Source organism: Periophthalmus magnuspinnatus, chromosome 23, assembly GCF_009829125.3.
Source record: "Periophthalmus magnuspinnatus isolate fPerMag1 chromosome 23, fPerMag1.2.pri, whole genome shotgun sequence".
Classification (NCBI taxonomy): Eukaryota; Metazoa; Chordata; class Actinopteri; order Gobiiformes; family Gobiidae; genus Periophthalmus; species Periophthalmus magnuspinnatus.
In genome coordinates this window covers 17312627-17333194 of record NC_047148.1, presented here as the reverse complement: position 1 = coordinate 17333194, position 20568 = coordinate 17312627, and the positions used below count along the sequence as shown (strand labels likewise).

The window sequence follows — 20568 nt, the reverse complement described above, 5'->3', positions numbered from 1 at the left end:
TTATTGATTGAAAAAACGTTCTGTCTCATAAAGGACTTTTCAGTACAAAATTAAAGCATTCATAACTACAATTTATTTATGAATTGAAAGTTGTAATTTACTTATTATTACTTATTACTTATTTACATGTTTTGAAGTGTTTTTGAAGCGAATTTGGTTTACGACATGCTAGGTGTGTGGACAAGTTTATAATGGACAAATCAAAAGTAAATCGTTAAGGGCCCCTCTAAAGGCTATTTGAGTCTCTTCTGCGCACTTCGCTTTTTTCTCTATGACCTTGTTTCGTTCGGTTTGGACAGCGCGCTTCCCGTAGTTGTCAGCTGCGATCGGGATAAATGAAAGAAGATGCTTCTATTTGTCTAGCTGTGCTTGGATATTTTTAATCATGTCTTTCAATGGAGGAGGAAGCAGAGGGTTTTATTTTAACACCGTTTTATCTTTAGCACGGTCGCTGGCAGCGCATGGACAAGCTCCAATAGAGAAGGTAACGCAGCTAGCTAGCTAAAACCTGTTTAGAGACCTTCGGCCTGTCTTTAACTTCTCGTTTGCTTTTGTTAGCGTTTCTTTGGTCATAATTCTTTCACGTTTAAAGTTTGTTTGTATGCCTGGTTTATAAGAACGGTCTTTTAGTTGTAACCTGCCAATAACGTACACAGAAACTCAAGCTAACCTGGTACCTAAAGAAACCAGAGTAGCAACATCAGGAAATGAGACGATTGTCAGCTCAATCAAACTTCCTTTATTTTTAGTTTACCTAGTTCATTATAGGCCCACAACAGTTCATTGTAAGTGTAACTTTAAAGCTTGTTGTGAAGAGGTGATGGCAGGACTGTATTTAGACAGGAGTGTTAATAATTATATGGTATAACATAACCACAGATATCCCAGCTTAACTGTAGTTAATGAAGTGCTCCCTTTAAAGCTGCATGCATAGACATAGACAAATTAGTTTTAGAACGTTGTAGGTGCATTTGAAAAACACATACCTATTATGACTTTTTTCATACAGTAATGTTTTCCTTTGTGTTATAATATGTGGGTATTGACCCAGATGTTTTAGATGTTCAGTGTTACTTATAATAGAAATTATAAGATCAATTTAAAGGGAACACTGTATTTCTAAACTCTGTAAACTGTAAAAAGTCAGTTGATTGCAGAGACTGGATTCCTGGCTCAACTCTTGAAACACATTTAGGCCAGCCAAAATCATCATTATAACTAAGGAGGCCAGGCATGACCACTGGGTCTTTATAACCATGTGGTGCAAATCCGGCTTTTACTCAAGAGCTTACAATGATTTTTTTTTTTTTTCTTTTCTTAGGTGCAGAAGTTACAATGCATGTGTCCTGTTGATTTCCGTGGGGTCTACCAGCTGGATGAGAGGAGGAGAGATGCTGTCATTGCACTGGGTGTCTTTTTGGTTGAATCAAATCTTCAGGTAAACATAGTTTTCCTCACTATTTGTTTTTGAAAACCAACCTTTTTAAATACACTCTTAATCACCTCAAACAGCACAAGGATTCCATTGTTCCATACCTTCTGGGGCTACTGAAAGGCCTTCCCAAAGTTCAGTGGATTGAGGAAAGCTCCCTACGTAAAGGACTTGGTAAAGTCACGCTATGGAGATTGTTGCTTGTTTCTCCATCCAAGTTTTAAGCGTTTTGAGCATATGTTTATGAAGTGTTTTGTATTTCATATATTCTGGTTCTGTTTTGCAGACACTCTTCCTGTTGCTGAAAACTTCAGCTTTAGTCTTGTAACACTGCTTTCAGATGTGGCCCAGAGTGATGAGGCTTTACATGGACAGGTAAAACCTTTTTAGTTTAAAATTTATGTTTGCATGTTGTTGCTTGAAACAATATATCTTCCATATAGTTATCACCAACTGTTTTTCTTTGTTTACAATGTTTTTGTCACTTACATGGTCTATGAATAAAAGTTTAATAAAATCTCCTTGCCAGATTCTGGAGGCTATCATGGATCTCATGCAGGTGCTGCAAGACATCTGCAAGAATCCAGATACTCACGATAAAGGTAAAACTCATTTTCATTTGTTTTTGGATATGTCCATTATGGCAAATTTAATAACAGTCATCTTCTCTTATGACTTCAGAGTACCTTTGTAGGTACACAGTGCCAACTCTGCTTGGGGTGGCTCGAGCCTTTGGGCGATACAGCAATACAGATGAGCCATTACTGTCTAAATTATTCCCTCGGCCAGTGGCGCCAGTGTTACCTACAAATGAAGAGAGTGACTCTGCACACAGAAGATCATTTAATGATTTCCGTTCAATAATGCCCACCTCTTTGCTGAGTGTTTGTCAGAGTGACACTCTAAAGCGTAAAGGTTCCTCTTTGTCCAGTGTCTCACAACAGGTATATTTAATTATAGAAAACATGTTTATAAAATGATGTGAATAATTGAGCAAACCACAATACATTTGCAGGCCAGTCCTGAAAGAGCAGGTCTGACACCAAGCTCACCTGCTGATCCTTCTGTGCAGTATTTTGAGGGTGAAATACAAGAAACATAGCCCCAGTCTTCAATTCAAAACAAGCAGTTTGACATTGTTCATGTATCTTTGTTTTCAGGCTCTTATCTTCCTGATGGCAGTGCTGTTGACCCTGAATATTACTTCTCCACTATCAGCTCTAGCTTTTCTTTGTCACCTCTATTCACTGGAAGCAGCACAGGAGAGTTTCACGTCCCCATTGACACACTGAGGCAGCTGCTTCACATGGTTTGACATCACAATTTGAATGAAAAAGAAAATGTATGCATTTGATGATGAACAGAAAAATTGTGATTATTGTTGTCTGTCTTTACAGGTTGAACAGTTTGTGTCTGAGTCATTTTTAAAATCACTAGATGACTCTTTGGCTGAACTTTTAGAGGTATGATCCTAAAAGCATTATGACAGTGCTAAATTCCATTTACAAAGTTAATTTAATTTATGTTTGTAGGCAGATCCAAATTTTCCGTTATACTACAAAACCTTTAGTGATCCTCTGTATGTAGCTATTTTTAAAATGCTACGGGACACTCTATATAATCTAAAAGGTAGGTTATTGCAGATTTGTTTTTCAATTTTCATATTTAGTGCTTGCGTCTCACATATCTGTATCTGTGCCCTCCAGATCTCCAGACAGACTTTGTAAAAGAGGTTCATGACTTTGTCCTGGAGCAGTTTAGCAGCAGCCAGTCGGAGTTGCAGAGAATATTACATGATGTGGAGTATCTGCAAAGTGAACTGAGCCCGCTCAAATTGCGCTGCCAGGCTAATGCGGCTTGTGTGGACCTTATGGTGTGGGCTGTGACCGAGGAGCAAGGTAAATGCAACATTTTAAACTTGATTTTGTATTGTTTATTTTATGTAACCACATGTCTTCTATTGCTAGGAGCTGAAAATCTCTGCACTAAACTTTCTGAGAAGCTTCAGTCAAAAACATCCAGTAAAGTCATTATTGCTCACATGCCCCTACTCATTTGCTGCCTTCAGGTAGATATGTATTTTGTTTTACTGTAATATTCATTTTTTGTAGAAGCGCATGCTAAATACCATCTCTTTAATTTAAACAAATATAAATAATTTATTAGATTTAATTATAGAATAAAATATATTTTGCAGTCTTGTTTTTAGGTCAAAATATATTTAAATAGTTGTATTCATTTGACACCACTCTGGAACCCTTTTAGCTTGTTCTGTTGAATAATCAGGGTGTTAGGTATGACTTTAGTTGAGGGGAGCCCACCCTCTGCAGAACAAAATAATTACGCATTAGCGGGTTAAGGGCCAAACACAATAAGGTTTTGCATTTGAAAAGTTGAGCTGCAAAGAGATTTATAATTACATTGTAGTTACATTTTACATTGATGATTACATTATAGTTAAATTGCCTTTAATTATTGAGCAGTTTAATTTGACAGACAGGCTTAGTCATTACACATTTAACTTTAAACATGGTGTTGAGTGTGACTTTAGACATTTCTTGTTATTATTTAGGGTCTAGGCCGTCTGTGTGAGCGCTTTCCTGTTGTTGCTCACTCGGTCACCATGTCTTTAAGAGACTTCTTGGTGGTGCCTTCACCGGTTTTAGTGAAGTTGTACAAATACCACAGCCAGTACACTACAGGTATCTATTAATGCAAAAATAAATCTTTGTTTTGGTAATAATTTTAAGATTATATTGTTTGCAGGAGGCAGTGAAATAAAAATCCATGTAACCAATGAACATTCCCAGTCAACACTGAGTGCTAGTACAAGCAAGAAGAGCCAGCCTACTATGTATGAACAGTTGAGGGATATCTCAATAGATAACATTTGCAGGTAAGTTATATTGGATCTATTACATTCACATGTACTGTTGTATTGATAGAATGTTTTTATGCCTTTAGGTGTCTTAAAGCAGGTCTCACTTGGGACAATGTCATAGTAGAAGCTTTTCTTGCAAGTCTTTCTAACCGTCTTTACATCTATCAAGAAAATGATAAGTAAGGATTGACCTACCGAAACTACAAATTTGACAGAAGATGGAAGAATGACTAGTTTTCTTTCTTTCATCATCAGAGATGCTCATTTGATCCCAGATCACACCATCAGGGCTTTGGGTCACATTGCTGTGGCCTTACGAGACACTCCCAGAGTAATGGAACCCATACTTCAAATCCTACAACAAAAGTTCTGTCAGCCTCCTTCTCAGCTTGATGTCCTGATCATTGACCAATTGGGCTGCATGGTCATCACTGGCAATGTAAATATGAAATATAAGACACCAAAATTAAATCTTTAGTATAGTTCAGGGGTGGGCAAACTTTTTGACACGGGCCACAATAGGTTCTAAAATGTGACAGAGGGGCCGGGCCAGGATGGGGAGAGATAGAGATATAGATAGAGAGAGAGAGATATTTAGAGAGAGAGAGATATTTAGAGAGAGAGAGATATTTAGAGAGAGAGAGATATTTAGAGAGAGAGAGATATTTAGAGAGAGAGAGATATTTAGAGAGAGAGAGATATTTAGAGAGAGAGAGATATTTAGAGAGAGAGAGATATTTAGAGAGAGAGAGATATTTAGAGAGAGAGAGATATTTAGAGAGAGAGAGATATTTAGAGAGAGAGATTTAGAGAGAGAGAGAGATTTAGAGAGAGAGAGAGAGATTTAGAGAGAGAGAGAGATTTAGAGAGAGAGAGAGAGATTTAGAGAGAGAGAGAGATTTAGAGAGAGAGAGAGATTTAGAGAGAGAGAGAGATTTAGAGAGAGAGAGAGATTTAGAGAGAGAGAGAGATTTAGAGAGAGAGAGAGATTTAGAGAGAGAGAGAGATTTAGAGAGAGAGAGAGATTTAGAGAGAGAGAGAGATTTAGAGAGAGAGAGATTTAGAGAGAGAGAGAGAGAGATTTAGAGAGAGAGAGATTTAGAGAGAGAGAGATTTAGAGAGAGAGAGAGAGAGATTTAGAGAGAGAGAGATTTAGAGAGAGAGAGAGAGAGATTTAGAGAGAGAGAGAGAGAGATTTAGAGAGAGAGAGAGAGAGATTTAGAGAGAGAGAGAGATTTAGAGAGAGAGAGAGATTTAGAGAGAGAGAGAGATTTAGAGAGAGAGAGAGATTTAGAGAGAGAGAGAGATTTAGAGAGAGAGAGAGATTTAGAGAGAGAGAGAGATTTAGAGAGGAGAGATTAGAGAGAGAGAGAGATTAGAGAGAGAGATTTAGAGAGAGAGAGAGATTTAGAGAGAGAGAGAGATTTAGAGAGAGAGAGATTTAGAGAGAGAGAGAGATTTAGAGAGAGAGAGAGATTTAGAGAGAGAGAGATTTAGAGAGAGAGAGAGAGATTTAGAGAGAGAGAGAGATTTAGAGAGAGAGAGAGAGATTTAGAGAGAGAGAGAGAGATTTAGAGAGAGAGAGAGAGATTTAGAGAGAGAGAGAGATTTAGAGAGAGAGAGAGATTTAGAGAGAGAGAGATTTAGAGAGAGAGATTTAGAGAGAGAGAGATTTAGAGAGAGAGAGATTTAGAGAGAGAGAGATTTAGAGAGAGAGAGAGATTTAGAGAGAGAGAGAGATTTAGAGAGAGAGAGAGATTTAGAGAGAGAGAGAGATTTAGAGAGAGATTTAGAGAGAGAGAGAGATTTAGAGAGAGATTTAGAGAGAGAGAGAGAGAGATTTAGAGAGAGAGAGAGAGAGATTTAGAGAGAGAGAGATTTAGAGAGAGAGAGAGAGAGATTTAGAGAGAGAGAGAGATTTAGAGAGAGAGAGATTTAGAGAGAGAGAGAGATTTAGAGAGAGAGAGATTTAGAGAGAGAGAGAGAGATTTAGAGAGAGAGAGAGAGATTTAGAGAGAGAGAGAGATTTAGAGAGAGAGAGAGATTTAGAGAGAGAGAGAGATTTAGAGAGAGAGAGAGATTTAGAGAGAGAGAGAGAGATTTAGAGAGAGAGAGAGATTTAGAGAGAGAGAGAGATTTAGAGAGAGAGAGAGATTTAGAGAGAGAGAGAGAGAGATTTAGAGAGAGAGAGAGATTTAGAGAGAGAGAGAGAGAGATTTAGAGAGAGAGAGAGAGATTTAGAGAGAGATTTAGAGAGAGAGAGAGATTTAGAGAGAGAGAGAGATTTAGAGAGAGAGAGAGAGATTTAGAGAGAGAGAGAGAGATTTAGAGAGAGAGAGAGATTTAGAGAGAGAGAGAGATTTAGAGAGAGAGAGAGATTTAGAGAGAGAGATTTAGAGAGAGAGATTTAGAGAGAGAGATTTAGAGAGAGAGAGATTTAGAGAGAGAGAGATTTAGAGAGAGAGAGAGATTTAGAGAGAGAGAGAGATTTAGAGAGAGAGAGAGATTTAGAGAGAGATTTAGAGAGAGAGAGAGATTTAGAGAGAGATTTAGAGAGAGAGAGAGAGAGATTTAGAGAGAGAGAGAGAGAGTTAGAGAGAGAGAGATTTAGAGAGAGAGAGAGAGAGATTTAGAGAGAGAGAGATTTAGAGAGAGAGAGAGAGATTTAGAGAGAGAGAGAGAGATTTAGAGAGAGAGAGAGATTTAGAGAGAGAGAGAGATTTAGAGAGAGAGATTTAGAGAGAGAGATTTAGAGAGAGAGATTTAGAGAGAGAGATTTAGAGAGAGAGATTTAGAGAGAGAGATTTAGAGAGAGAGATTTAGAGAGAGAGATAGAGAGAGAGATAGAGAGAGAGATAGAGAGAGAGAGATTTAGAGAGAGAGAGATTTAGAGAGAGATTTAGAGAGAGAGATTTAGAGAGAGAGATTTAGAGAGAGAGATTTAGAGAGAGAGATTTAGAGAGAGAGAGAGAGATTTAGAGAGAGAGAGAGAGATTTAGAGAGAGAGAGAGATTTAGAGAGAGAGAGAGAGATTTAGAGAGAGAGAGATTTAGAGAGAGAGAGAGAGATTTAGAGAGAGAGAGAGAGATTTAGAGAGAGATTTAGAGAGAGATTTAGAGAGAGATTTAGAGAGAGATTTAGAGAGAGATTTAGAGAGAGAGAGATTTAGAGAGAGATTTAGAGAGAGAGATTTAGAGAGAGAGAGATTTAGAGAGAGAGAGAGATTTAGAGAGATTTAGAGAGAGAGAGAGATTTAGAGAGAGAGATTTAGAGAGAGATTTAGAGAGAGAGAGAGATTTAGAGAGAGAGAGAGAGATTTAGAGAGAGAGAGAGATTTAGAGAGAGAGAAAGAGATTTAGAGAGAGATTTAGAGAGAGATTTAGAGAGAGAGAGAGATTTAGAGAGAGATTTAGATAGAGAGAGAGAGAGATTTAGAGAGAGAGATTTAGAGAGAGATTTAGAGAGAGAGAGAGAGAGATTTAGAGAGAGAGAGAGATTTAGAGAGAGAGAGAGAGAGATTTAGAGAGAGATTTAGAGAGAGAGAGAGATTTAGAGAGAGAGAGATTTAGAGAGAGAGAGATTTAGAGAGAGAGAGAGAGAGAGATTTAGAGAGAGAGAGAGATTTAGAGAGAGATTTGGAGAGAGAGAGAGATTTAGAGAGAGATTTAGAGAGAGAGAGATTTAGAGAGAGAGAGATTTAGAGAGAGAGAGAGATTTAGAGAGAGAGAGAGAGATATATATATAGAGAGAGAGAGATATATAGCGAGAGAGAGATTTAGAGAGAGAGAGATATATATATATATAGAGAGAGAGAGATATAGAGAGAGAGAGATTTAGAGAGAGAGAGAGAGATTTAGAGAGAGAGAGAGAGAGAGAGATTTAGGCTGTAAGGGCCGTGGCCATAGTTTGCCCATGTCTGGTTTAGTTTGTAATTAGTTCGTTTTATATTGATTTTTTTTTTTACAAATAATCCTTTTGTATTCTTTTTCAGCAATATATCTACCAGGAAGTATGGAATTTATTTCAGCAGATCAGTGTTAAAGCTAGTTCCATGGTTTACTCTACCAAGGACTATAAGGACCATGGATATAGGTGAGCTTAATCTGATCATCAGAATAGCCAGTATCTATCTAAACTGCCAAAATCTCTAATTCCATAATAATTTGAAAACAACTGGGTGTGCATTAGTTTCTGTGTCAGAAACCACCACTATGAGAACTACATTACTATGTACTACTTCTCTAGACAGGCAAGTTTATTTGTATTGCATGATTCATACACAAAGTAATTCAGAGTGCTTTACAGAATAAGAAAGGCATTAAAATCACAATACAACAAATCAAAACATAAACACAAATAATCATCATAAAATTAACATTAAAAGAGAAGGGTGCAGAATAAAAACCTTTCAGACATATGCACAGCTAAACAATCGTTTTGAGCCTGGATTTAAATATTGCCGAAGTAGAGGCCTGTTTCACATCTTCAGGAAGATTGTTACAGTTTAGCTGCATAAAACTGAAACTGATTCCCCATGTTTAATCTTGACTCTGGGCGCCCGCAGGAGACCAATGCCTGAAGTTCTTAGTGTGAGATGGTTCATATGCCACTAACATGTGAAAGATGCACTTTGATTGTGTACGTATCTCCATGGTCTAGTACCAGAGCTGCTTAAAAGTCTATTCTCTGAGCCATAGGGAACTAGTGCAGAACTAGAGCACAGAACTTGTATGCTTATACTTCCTAGTTCTAGTCAGGACCCGAGCAGCAGCGTTCTGGATGTACTGCAGCTGCCTTAACATTTGTTTGGAGAGGCCAGTGAGCAGGACATTACAGTAGTCTAACCTTCTGGAGACAAATGCATGGATAAATCTCTCCAAGTCTGGTTTGACATACCTTTTGATTTTTGCAATGTTTTTAGATGGTAAAAAGCTGCAGATGTTATTGATTTAATGTGGCTGATCTAAGTCCATTATTACCCCTAGATTTTTAGCCTGATTTCAAGGTTTTAGAGACAGAGACTGGAGGTGACTGTGGGCCAAAGACTATGACTTGCATCCACACACTGATCTGTTGGATGCAGTGGCAGAATGAATCCACTTGTCCATATTCACCTGCAGCCAGACATAGATCTCAGTGTCATCTGCATATTTGTGAGAGAACACATTATTGCTACATATTAACTGGCCTAACAGCAGCATGTAGAGATTGAACCAAAGAGGTATCATTTATGTGTCTCCTTCAAACAACTGCATGTCCAGCCACTGGTTTGGGAATAACACAGGTCAAAGAAGACACAAAAAGGATCAGACATAGCAACATCTACCACATTGACATTTGAAATATTTACTCCTTTTGTAATGACCAGGTTCAGAATGTGCCCTCTGTTATGGGTGGGCTCGCTGACATGCTGAGTCAAACTAAACATTTCAAGGGCAACACTGAGCTCTTTAGTATTTCTGTCAACATGTACATTAAAATCATGTGTAATGACTAAACCATCAAAGTCTGTGCATACGACAGAAAGCATCTCAGTAAAATCATTAATCAAACTTTGTGCTGGAGAGGTTTGTATATGACTAAGTAGACAATAGAGGGTTTTAGCTCCATTTTAATTTATTGTCATTAACAACTACCCTGTTTTTGTGTTGCTAGACATTGTTCCCTTGCTGTGATAAATGCCCTGGGTAACATAGCAGCAAATCTCCAAAATGAGCAAATGGTGGATGAGTTACTTGTGAACCTGTTGGAACTTTTTGTTCAACTTGGTCTGGAGGGCAAAAGAGCAAGCGAGAGAGCCTCAGACAAAGGTCCGGCATTAAAGGTAGATAAAATACTTCTATTAATCTCTGTTTAATTTGCTCATGTAGTTATAATACATACTTAAACAAATATGTTTAACATTATTTAAACACCTTTCCCATACCTGTAGTTTTCTTTCCCAAAAGCATAGTTGATTTTGGTATTATGTGTTAACACCACTTAGTGATGCTTTTACAATAGCATAAACGGCACATTCTTTTGTCTCTTTAGGCATCTAGCAGTGCTGGAAACCTTGGAGTCTTGATCCCTGTTATTGCTGTGGTATGTAAATATAATTAAATGTTTTGTTTAGATTATTTTCATACATGAAGTACATATCAATATCTATAATTATCTTGAAAAACATATTATAACATTACTATTATATGTACGGTAGTATAAGTGTCACTATCTTTTGTAGCTGACCAGGAGACTTCCACCAATTAAAGAAGCAAAGCCACGTTTGCAAAAGCTCTTCAGAGACTTCTGGCTGTACTCTGTTGTCATGGGTTTTGCAGTAGAGGGTTCAGGTTTGAGATAATTACTGTTTAACTTAATTCTTTAAAATCTCACTTATCATGATTAAACTTAAATATGTTTTTACTGTAATGTTCTCTAGGTTTGTGGCCAGAAGAATGGTATGAAGGAGTTTGTGAGATTGCAACTAAATCTCCCCTGCTCACGTTTCCCAGTGGAGAACCTCTGCGCTCTGAGCTGCAGTACAATTCTGCACTCAAAAATGACACAGTCACCCCTGTATGTGATGTAATACAAGAGCTAGTACATCAAAAGATATTTTTAAACTTATGAAAAATTAAATTGCAGGCTGAACTGAATGATCTGCGGAGTACTATCATCAACCTGCTGGACCCCCCTCCAGATGTGGCCGTTCTGATCAACAAGTTGGACTTCGCTATGTCCACTTATCTCTTGTCAGTTTACAGATTAGAATATATGAGGTATGGCAAGCAAACACCATCTCCGTGTACCTTTTATTTTTTAATAAATAAATAATACAACACTATTTTTTTAGGATGCTGCGTTCTCTCGACTCCGATCGGTTTCAAGTCATGTTTCGTTATTTTGAAGATAGAGCAATTCAGAAGGATAAATCTGGTAGGGGTTATAAGACACAATACTTGGATAACTTTAAAGTACCATGTTAACCACTGCACATACTTTTCAGGTATGATGCAGTGTGTGATTGCTGTCAGTGATAAAGTTTTTGAAGTCTTTCTTCAAATGATGGCAGAAAAAGTAAGATCTTTTCAACTAGTCCTTTTTTTGAATTTTCTATTACACTCTTAATTCACAGAGTCTTATTTTTAGGCAAAAACCAAATCTCATGAGGAAGAGCTAGAGCGCCATGCTCAATTCCTCTTGGTGAACTTTAATCACATACATAAAAGAATCCGCAGAGTAGCAGACAAATATTTATCTGGACTTGCTGAAACGTGAGTATTCCTTTTTGTAGAAAAAAAAAATAAACATGATTAATTTCATTAATGATATGTCTTTTCTCAGTTTCCCTCATCTGTTGTGGAGTGGTCGTGTGCTCAGGACCATGTTAGATATCCTGCAGACACTCTCCCTTTCTCTCAGTGCAGTAAGTTATAATCACATTACATGCACAACTGGATGGATGGGGGGGGGGGGGGGATGGGGGGGGTGTATATATATGTATATGTGTATATATATATATATATATATATATATATATATATACACACACACATACATATACATTTTTTTATTTTATATTTTTTTTTATGCTTCATTTTTCTGCAGGACATCCATAAAGACCAACCATACTATGATATCCCAGACACACCCTACAGAGTCACTGTCCCAGACACATATGAAGCAAGAGAGGTATTATTCTGCAACTAAATATTGTCACCAAATGCAAAATGTTGTCCTGCAACTACAGTAATGCTGCAATAATGTAAAATTGCCCATTGCAGAGTATAGTGAAGGACTTTGCAGCACGTTGTGGAGAGATCCTTAAAGAAGCCATGAAGTGGGCACCATCTGTGACCAAATCACATCTACAGGTAACATAATTGTAACATATACTGTATACTTGTATTGTATATACTAGGAGAGCAAATCTGTATTTTTTTTTTTTTTCATTTTTAGGAATATCTAAACAAGCATCAAAACTGGGTGTCAGGACTCTCTCAGCACACAGGCTTGGCTATGGCCACAGAGAGTATCTTGCATTTTGCTGGCTACAACCGAGAGAGCACCACACTAGGGGTGGGTAATGACACTCCCACCAACACTTTTTCAGCACCAAGTGTGCAGCAGTATTGAAAGGCTGGGAAGAAAGCTATGAATACTTTTTTTTACTCTGAGAAGTGGCAAAATGTTATTGAACATGTTTATAATATACTATATTCTAAACATATATATTATAATTTACATGACATCATGAAAGTTAATGAGCTTCTTGTGCATTTCTTATCGAACTATAGTCCACTCAATTGTCCGAAAGGCCTGCCTGTGTCAAGAAAGACTATTCCAACTTCATGGCATCACTAAACCTCAGAAACCGATATGCTGGAGAGGTAATCACCCTTCAAGAAAAAAAAAAAACATAGTAAATTGCTGAAAAATAAAGTAATATTTGAACAATTGTTTTTTGTAGGTATCGGGCATGATCCACTTTGTCCAAGCAGTTAAAGGCAAGTCCGATTTAAGCCGACTGATGATCAAACAGATGGGGGAAGCTTTGGACTCTGCACAGCCTGAGGTGTTCACTGAGGCCATGTTCAAACTGGCTGCATTGCTCATCAGCACAAAGGGTTCAGTTTCCTTTCAAAATCCGTATTTTACACTTTTGGTTGCTGTTTCTCTCTAGTTTTTATGTTGATTGTGGCACCCGTCCATTTTCTTTAGATTGTGACCCTCAGCTCCTGCATCATCTCTGCTGGTCTCCTCTCAAGATGTTTACAGAGCATGGAATGGAGACTGCTATTGCATGCTGGGAGTGGCTGCTGGCAGCCCGTGCTGGAATTGAAGTCCCGGTACAGATGATTGACAGCATCATGTCCTGTTTTTTTTCTAACAAACATATTTGTCATTACCTTTGGTGCATTGTTGGTTGTTTAGTTTATGCGAGAGATGGCAGGAGCTTGGCAGATGACTGTGGAGTTGAAGATGGGCCTATTTTCCGATGCTCAGGTTGAGGCTGATCCTCTGGCTGCATCTGAAGAAAGTCAGCCTGTCCCCTGTCCTCCAGATGTGACCCCTCACCACATTTGGATAGAGGTTTGATTTTACATTTTTGATCATAGACAAAGTTTTTTCAAAACCTTGTGTTTGTTTTTAAGTAACTTGTGTTTCTTTCCACAGTTTCTAGTCCAGAGGTTTGAAATAGCAAAATATTCTAGTGCAGATCAAGTGGAGATTTTTGGCAGCTTGCTACAACGTTCTCTGTCTCTTAATGTTGGTGGCAATCAAAGTAGTCTCAATCGCCATGTAGCTGCCATTGGACCTCGCTTCAGGTAGTTTACATTAATGCAACTGTGTTGGGTTTTATTTTGTGCTTCTAATTGTTGTAATGTTTTTGTGTTGCAGATTGCTTACTCTGGGTCTGGCTTTGCTTCATTCTGATGTGGTCACAAATGCCACTGTTAGAAATGTACTTCGTGAAAAAATCTACTCTACAGCTTTTGATTACTTTAGGTAACTTTTAACCATCTATTTACTGATTTTTGAGAAGTAATGCTAAATTGAATACAAACTCATTGCTTTTAAAACTGATTTAGTGTTACCCCGAAGTTCCCAACTCAGTGCGACAAGCGACTACGTGAAGACATCAGTGTAATGATCCGTTTCTACGCAAGCATCCTTTCTGACAAGAAATATTTGGCTGCGTGTCAATTGGTCCCACCTGGTGAGCTTGGTACTAGCCCTGTCCCGAGCACCCTCTCTGCTGGAATTTTTGGATCGCTAATTGTGTCCAGCACTTCTCCGATATCTATCTTGAGTAAGCCTAATGTGGTGGAGTTTGGACTGCACTGCAGCAGGGGCATGCTGTTACGCATGTCAGATTTGTCACTGGATATCCTCACATGCTGACTTATTGTTCTTATCAAACTTTTTTCAGTTTCCTTTTTTTTCCGAAACGTATAGTGTGTTTTTCTTGTGATCCTTAAAAATATTTTGTTTCTTTTTCCAACTGTCTATTGCACTTGTTGTTTTCTAAAATACTTAAAGCAACTGTGAGGATAAGTGCAAATTTGTCATCTGCGTTAAGATGCATGATTATTCATTTTATCAGCCCCTCCACCTGCCCCCTTCTCACAATTTACTAAATCGCTCAATTATAATCTTTAAATTTCAATGAAAAAGTGCTTTTTCATCAAATATCCTGTCCCTTTCATTCCAAACAACCCAGACAAAGGCATGGTCGCATGGCCATATATCCATTCATGTTCTAGTTCAACTTTATCTTTAACCACTGATCCTGGGCCAAAGTTACAATAACCCTGCAATGTAAACACTATTTGACCCAAGACCAATGGTTTGGACTGCTATCATCTCCTGCTGGCTTTCCCTGCATGATCATTAAAACAGCAGGGCACCTACAGGACTCATTTTTAAGCATTTACAGCATTGGTCATGTTTTTTACTTAAAGCAATAGAGTTGGTTTTGTTGATTGTGTTCTCTGTGAACAGACAATCAGGACCCATCATTGAACAGTCTGTCAGTGATGAATGCTGCTGACCTCCGGAGCAACATGGACTCCAGCTCTCGCTCTCAGCAGAGTAGTCAGGGGTGGATTAACACATATCCTCTCTCCAGTGGAATGTCCACTGCATCTAAAAAGTCAGGTATTTTTAATTACAAGCAATCTTTGCAGCAAAGGAAAATGTGAAACTACTCCTGTTGCCACATTTGAATTTGCTTGGTCCTCTTTCTAGGCACATCAAAGAAGAGTAACAGAGGCACACAACTTCATAAGTATTATACAAAACGTAGAACTCTGCTGTTGGCATTGCTGGTGAGAGCTTTGATAATGGATTATTTTAATTCCCTTGTTTTAATCATCTGACATGTGGGACCTTTCTTACAACTCTAGAAAATATTGAGTAACAAAGAAGTCTTGTTTTTCCAGGCCAGTGAGATTGAGCGGCTGACTACGTGGTACAATCCCCTTTCCACCCAGGAACTAACCATCGCCACTGAACAGTCTGTGGAAACTAGCATCTCCAATTGGAGGTCCAAATACATCAGTCTAACTGAGAAACAGTGGAAGGACAATGTGAATTTGGCCTGGAGTATTGCACCATACTTGGCAATGCAGCTTCCGGCAAGGTATTTTTTTCTATTCACTTATGGTCATGGTACATTTCAAGCCTCTACAAAATGAACTGGTATTTTTGATAGATTCAAAAATGACGCCATTGTTGCTGAAGTGACCCGGCTGGTGAGACTTGACCCTGGAGCTGTCAGTGATGTACCAGAGGCTGTAAAAGTAAAATTTAGAAAGTGATTAAGTAATTATAATTTCAGTGTTTTGGTTGTCATTTGTTGTTTAAAATGTTTGTTTTTACCTAGTTTTTGGTGACCTGGCACACAATTGATGCTGACTCCCCTGAGCTGAGCCATATCTTGTGCTGGGCCCCAGCTGACCCTCCCACTGGTCTGTCCTATTTCAGTAGCATGTACCCACCACATCCGCTCACTGCACAGTACGGCGTCAAGGTCCTGCGTTCTTTCCCCCCAGTAAGTTTAATTAAATCTCACTGGTACTATGGAATTGTTATACATAACACTGTGTATGTCGTCATTGTTTTCTTTTTTTTTCTAGGATGCAATTCTGTTCTACATCCCCCAGATTGTACAAGCATTGCGTTATGATAAGGTAAATGTGTTAGGTTTATGTGAACTGTGTAAGTATGTTCTAATCTTTTAATATAACATATATTACACCTATTAAAGTTGGACTGTGTAACTTTTCTGGTGGAATGTCAGCGTGCCACCTGCTTGTCCCCATGTGGATGTTATTATCTTAGCTGGAATGTTTCACTGCATGGCATTGAACTTGTCTTTCTCCACGGAGACAAGTAGGTGACTCCACGAGTCCAAGTTACAGGTCAGCTCTGTGAGACACAACAACACTCACAGAATACATGTTTTTCAAAGTATACTTGAGCAATATAATCCTGTAATGTAAAAGATGCAAGATTAAGGCAAAGCAACCATCCACTAGAAAAGTTACATAGTACTTTTTAAGCATTGCTGGCTTTAGTGTATAGGTGCCTGAGATGTGCTAGATTTGTGACTAAATTAACATAATGGATTTCTTTTTGGATTTCTTCTTCTTTTTTTTTAGATGGGTTACGTGCGGGAGTACATCCTTTGGGCAGCTCAAAAATCCCAGCTTCTTGCTCATCAGTTTATCTGGAACATGAAAACCAACATTTTTGTGGATGAGGAGGGACATCAGAAAGATCGTAAGCGAAAAGTCTTATTAAGGATATGTAAGTGATTACATTTATAACTTCTGCATGAATCCGTTTAGCTGACATTGGGGAGCTACTGGAGCAAATGGTTGAGGAAATCATCAACTCACTGTCTGGACCAGCAAAGGATTTCTACCAGAGAGAGTTTGACTTTTTCAACAAGATCACCAATGTGTCAGCCATTATCAAGTAAAGCCCTTAGCGATTTTAGTATACAGTATTTTCTTCGTATTAGTCTTGGTACAGTCTATATATTTGTAATTTTAGGCCTGTTCCAAAGGGTGAGGAGAGAAAACGGGCCTGTCTCAAGGCTTTATCTGACATCAAGGTTCAACCAGGTACAGTATATATGACACATTTCTTAACATGCACTTTGCAGGTTTCACATTTTGTGTGCATTGAATAACTGGTACTATTGTTGTGCATACAGGGTGCTACTTGCCAAGTAATCCTGAAGCAATTGTTCTGGATATCGATTATAAATCGGGAACACCTATGCAGAGGTGTGACTTATTGCAAGTTACATTTGTTAAATTGATTGTTAAAAGTTTTTTATTAAAATGAATAGATTTTGTTTTTTTTTGTTTTTTTTGCAGTGCCGCTAAAGCACCATACCTCGCTAAGTTCAAAGTAAAGCGTTGTGGTGTGAGTGAGCTGGAGAGGGAAGGCCTGCGCTGCCCCTCGGACTCAGTAGAAGATGGAGAGGAAAATCCTGATGGCTCTCAAAAAGTGTGCTGGCAGGCAGCCATTTTTAAAGTGGGAGATGACTGTAGACAGGTGATATAATTTAGATTCTTTTGGCCCACATTTGTGTTACATATTGTTGATTGTAAACTCATATTGTTGCTGTGTGCCACCATTTTAGGACATGCTTGCTCTACAAATTATTGGCCTTTTCAAGAATATTTTCCAGTTGGTTGGTTTGGATCTGTTTGTCTTTCCATATAGAGTGGTAGCAACGGCTCCAGGGGTAAAGCTTTAATATTATTTATAATGCATGTACTGGGATTTTATTTTAATACACTTTTACCACTGTGGTAAAAATGTTTTTGTATTCTTAGTGTGGTGTCATTGAATGCATCCCTGATTGCAAGTCTCGTGACCAACTTGGCAGACAGACAGACTTTGGAATGTATGACTACTTCCGTAACCAATACGGAGATGAATCCACCTTAGCTTTCCAAAAGGTGCATAGTCTGTCATGCTATGTTTGTAAATTTGTAATTTGCAGTGTGTTTATATTTTATGCTTTTTCTTTTCACAGGCCAGGTATAACTTCATCCGCAGTATGGCTGCCTATAGTCTTCTATTGTTTCTGCTGCAGATCAAAGACAGGCACAATGGGAACATCATGTTAGACAGCAAGGGCCATCTCATTCACATTGGTACAACACAGGAACTCTAAAAGTAGCAGTTTCTCCATATAAACAAACACTTAAAACTGTGAACCTGCTTTTCTCTAGACTTTGGCTTCATGTTTGAGAGCTCCCCTGGTGGTAACCTCGGCTGGGAGCCAGACATCAAGTTGACTGATGAGATGGTCATGATTATGGGAGGCAAAATGGAAGCTACACCTTTCAAGTGGTTCATGGAGATGTGTGTCAGAGGATATTTGGCTGTACGGTAAGGCAGTCATGCTACACTATAGATTTTCAAATTTAGAAAAGAATTAAAGAGATGGAAAAGATGGAAATTATTAAAAAAGAAATCCACTCTTGTTAAATAGACCCTACATGGATGCAGTAGTTTCATTAGTGACACTGATGCTGGACACTGGACTACCATGCTTCAGAGGGCAAACCATTAAGCTCTTAAAGTAAGTACAACACTGCATTTAAATATAATTCATGCAGTATTAATTGCACCTAACTACCTTCAAGATTAACAGTATTTTTTTTTGTTTTGCTTTTCAGAGGACGATTCAACCCACAAATGAGTGAGAAAGAGGCAGCAGCATTCATGATCAAAGTCATTCAGAGCTGTTTCCTTAGTAGCAGGTGAGACATAATTCATGCTGTTTGATTGGGTACAGACTTATTTAATTTGACTAAACCTTTCTCTATTAACTTCCCCAATTTAAGGAGCAAGACCTATGACATGCTGCAGTATTATCAGAATCAAATCCCATACTAAAAGGTCTACATGGACGTCACTGCAATGCAAAACCTCCCAGTCTGCTGCTTTACTGTAGTTAATTTTTTAGATTGTTTATTATTTAAATCAGAAGAGGTATAAGAATTTCCCTTTAAGTGTTTTCTTCACAATGCTGGTATTTGTTACAATGAATAGCTTGTGTTCACACAAGTGGAAGCTGACCAAAAGGGAGCCATATTTCTGTATAGTGTGTGTTTAAGCTGATATTTTATCATTGTCATTATGCTGGTGTCCACTTAATGCTGGTATGCACTTTACAAATCGCAGTATTTAATTCACTTCAGCTGCTTAATGGTTAGATTTTAGAATTATAAATTTATCTTTTTTAACTATATCCACACTGTTGATTTGAAATATATCAAAGACTAAATCAAAAATGTACATTGTATGAATGTAACATTGTTAGTTATTAATTGGTGTTTAGAAATCAAAATCACTTCAAAAACTGTATTACATTGCATAGACACAGTATTTGAGAATGTTTGGCTGTGCTTCTTTTTATGGTCAAACCTCATCTTTTAGACTTTTTAGACATTCCCAAATGGCACTCCTTTTAATATAACAGTAAATGTGTGTCAGAATATGTATGTAGAGTATAAACATTGTAGACTTCCCTTTAGAAAGGAGTGTATGCCATTTTAAATATCACATTCCTATTCACACATGCTGTTTGAGTTGCACAGACTGATGACTGCAAATGATTAAAAAGCCATTTAGGACAGACATTGCGGCAGCCTGTAGTAATACTTGATGATTAACCTTATGCAATATATCAATATTTAATAGTGTATTCATTTGTGGCTGTGTTGTAACTAACGCCCACCTTTCATTGCAAATATGATTTCGTGTAGCTGCATATCAAGGGTAATTAGGGTAAATGGTTACGGTTAATCAGGTTGCAAAGGTAAAGCGGTTCCTGTCACTCAAAGTACTTTTGGATGAAGCCATTTCCTTTGTTTTTGTCTTTTAAATGTCTGTTACTGTGTGTCCATGTTTCTTTGGCCTGTACTGGTTTGGTATGTCAATGTAAGTGTGAAGTCTTTGCTCAGTTCAGTACTGTTAAGACGACAATCACCTGTGTCTCCAGATTAATGTGACATCAGTATGTTGTAATCTCAAATATGACTCACTCAAGCACAAATATGTTCTGTCAGAAGAGCATTTCAGGAACAGTCTTACAGTGATTTAACAATAAAAGTATATTGGATCTCCCTTATATAGGGCTATTTTACATTGACTTTGTAAAATGGAAATCGGTTTACTTTGTGAAAGCAAGGTCTGTCTCATATTATAGCCATTAATAAAATAGTGTTAAGAGTGGTAGCCTGTACCAAAAAGACTAGACCACTAGCCTACAAATAGAATTACATGAATACTATTTCCAGTTGTTATATTAAATGTAGATGTATTGAAACGTTTCAGCAAGAGGATACATACTACAGTCAATCTACATTTGCATTAGTGTCTCGTGCTGTCAAAACCACAGGTGAGTTGTTCATTTACAAACAATGTACCTCGCACCGGTGACGTCACAGGGATGGGCAGGTCACGTGGTGCTCCTGAGGAAACCTGGTTTAACGTTTCTGAAATGGGAGAAAGAAAAGGGAAGAGAAGACTGGAGCCAAGGTAAGAAACGTCTGCATTTTCCGCTCATCTGAAAACCATTGAAACATACAGATGCAGCCATTTCAAACTTAAATGTAACTTAAATGCGACGCAGATGTAAAGGTCACTTTAAGACCATAAAGTTAGTAGCAGTTAAAGCTCTTAAAAGTTTATCTCCTCGGGGCGTCACTGCTGAGCGTAGTTTTTTAAAATAAAG

At 38.0% G+C, this 20568-nt stretch overlaps 1 protein-coding gene across 2 annotated transcripts; it reads left to right on the top strand.

Annotated features, from left to right (window-relative positions):
• Positions 1-273: 273 nt before the first annotated feature.
• pi4kaa (phosphatidylinositol 4-kinase, catalytic, alpha a) lies at positions 274-19962 on the top strand. Of its 2 annotated transcripts, none has more exons than XM_033988936.2 (54): positions 274-484; positions 1322-1438; positions 1513-1606; positions 1719-1807; positions 1962-2034; positions 2114-2376; positions 2448-2514; positions 2593-2741; positions 2830-2895; positions 2965-3061; positions 3139-3330; positions 3400-3500; positions 4005-4134; positions 4199-4328; positions 4397-4492; positions 4569-4752; positions 8305-8405; positions 9969-10137; positions 10347-10397; positions 10537-10645; positions 10735-10871; positions 10941-11074; positions 11149-11231; positions 11302-11372; positions 11445-11569; positions 11640-11721; positions 11904-11987; positions 12080-12169; positions 12255-12374; positions 12593-12685; positions 12766-12922; positions 13017-13144; positions 13230-13388; positions 13473-13624; positions 13698-13805; positions 13889-14016; positions 14802-14957; positions 15048-15127; positions 15242-15441; positions 15514-15601; positions 15685-15852; positions 15938-15991; positions 16463-16583; positions 16652-16781; positions 16860-16930; positions 17023-17095; positions 17189-17369; positions 17458-17562; positions 17654-17779; positions 17857-17977; positions 18056-18215; positions 18319-18408; positions 18506-18589; positions 18674-19962. In XM_033988936.2, the coding sequence occupies exons 1-54, from the start codon at positions 386-388 to the stop codon at positions 18723-18725; spliced, it is 6288 nt and encodes a 2095-aa protein (XP_033844827.1). In that variant the 5' UTR covers positions 274-385; the 3' UTR covers positions 18726-19962. The 2 variants fall into 2 exon arrangements, with proteins under 2 accessions (XP_033844827.1, XP_033844826.1); XM_033988935.2 differs by having other exon boundaries at positions 286-484; positions 13889-14109.
• Positions 19963-20568: the final 606 nt, after the last annotated feature.

Coding starts and splice junctions, on each gene's coding strand:
- pi4kaa (XM_033988935.2), top strand. CDS start 386: ATGTCTTTCAATGGAGGAGGAAGCAGAGGGTTTTATTTTAACACCGTT. Junction 3,501..4,004: donor TACTCATTTGCTGCCTTCAG/GTAGATATGTAT, acceptor GTTATTATTTAG/GGTCTAGGCCGTCTGTGTGA. Junction 15,602..15,684: donor ATGTACCAGAGGCTGTAAAA/GTAAAATTTAGA, acceptor GTTTTTACCTAG/TTTTTGGTGACCTGGCACAC.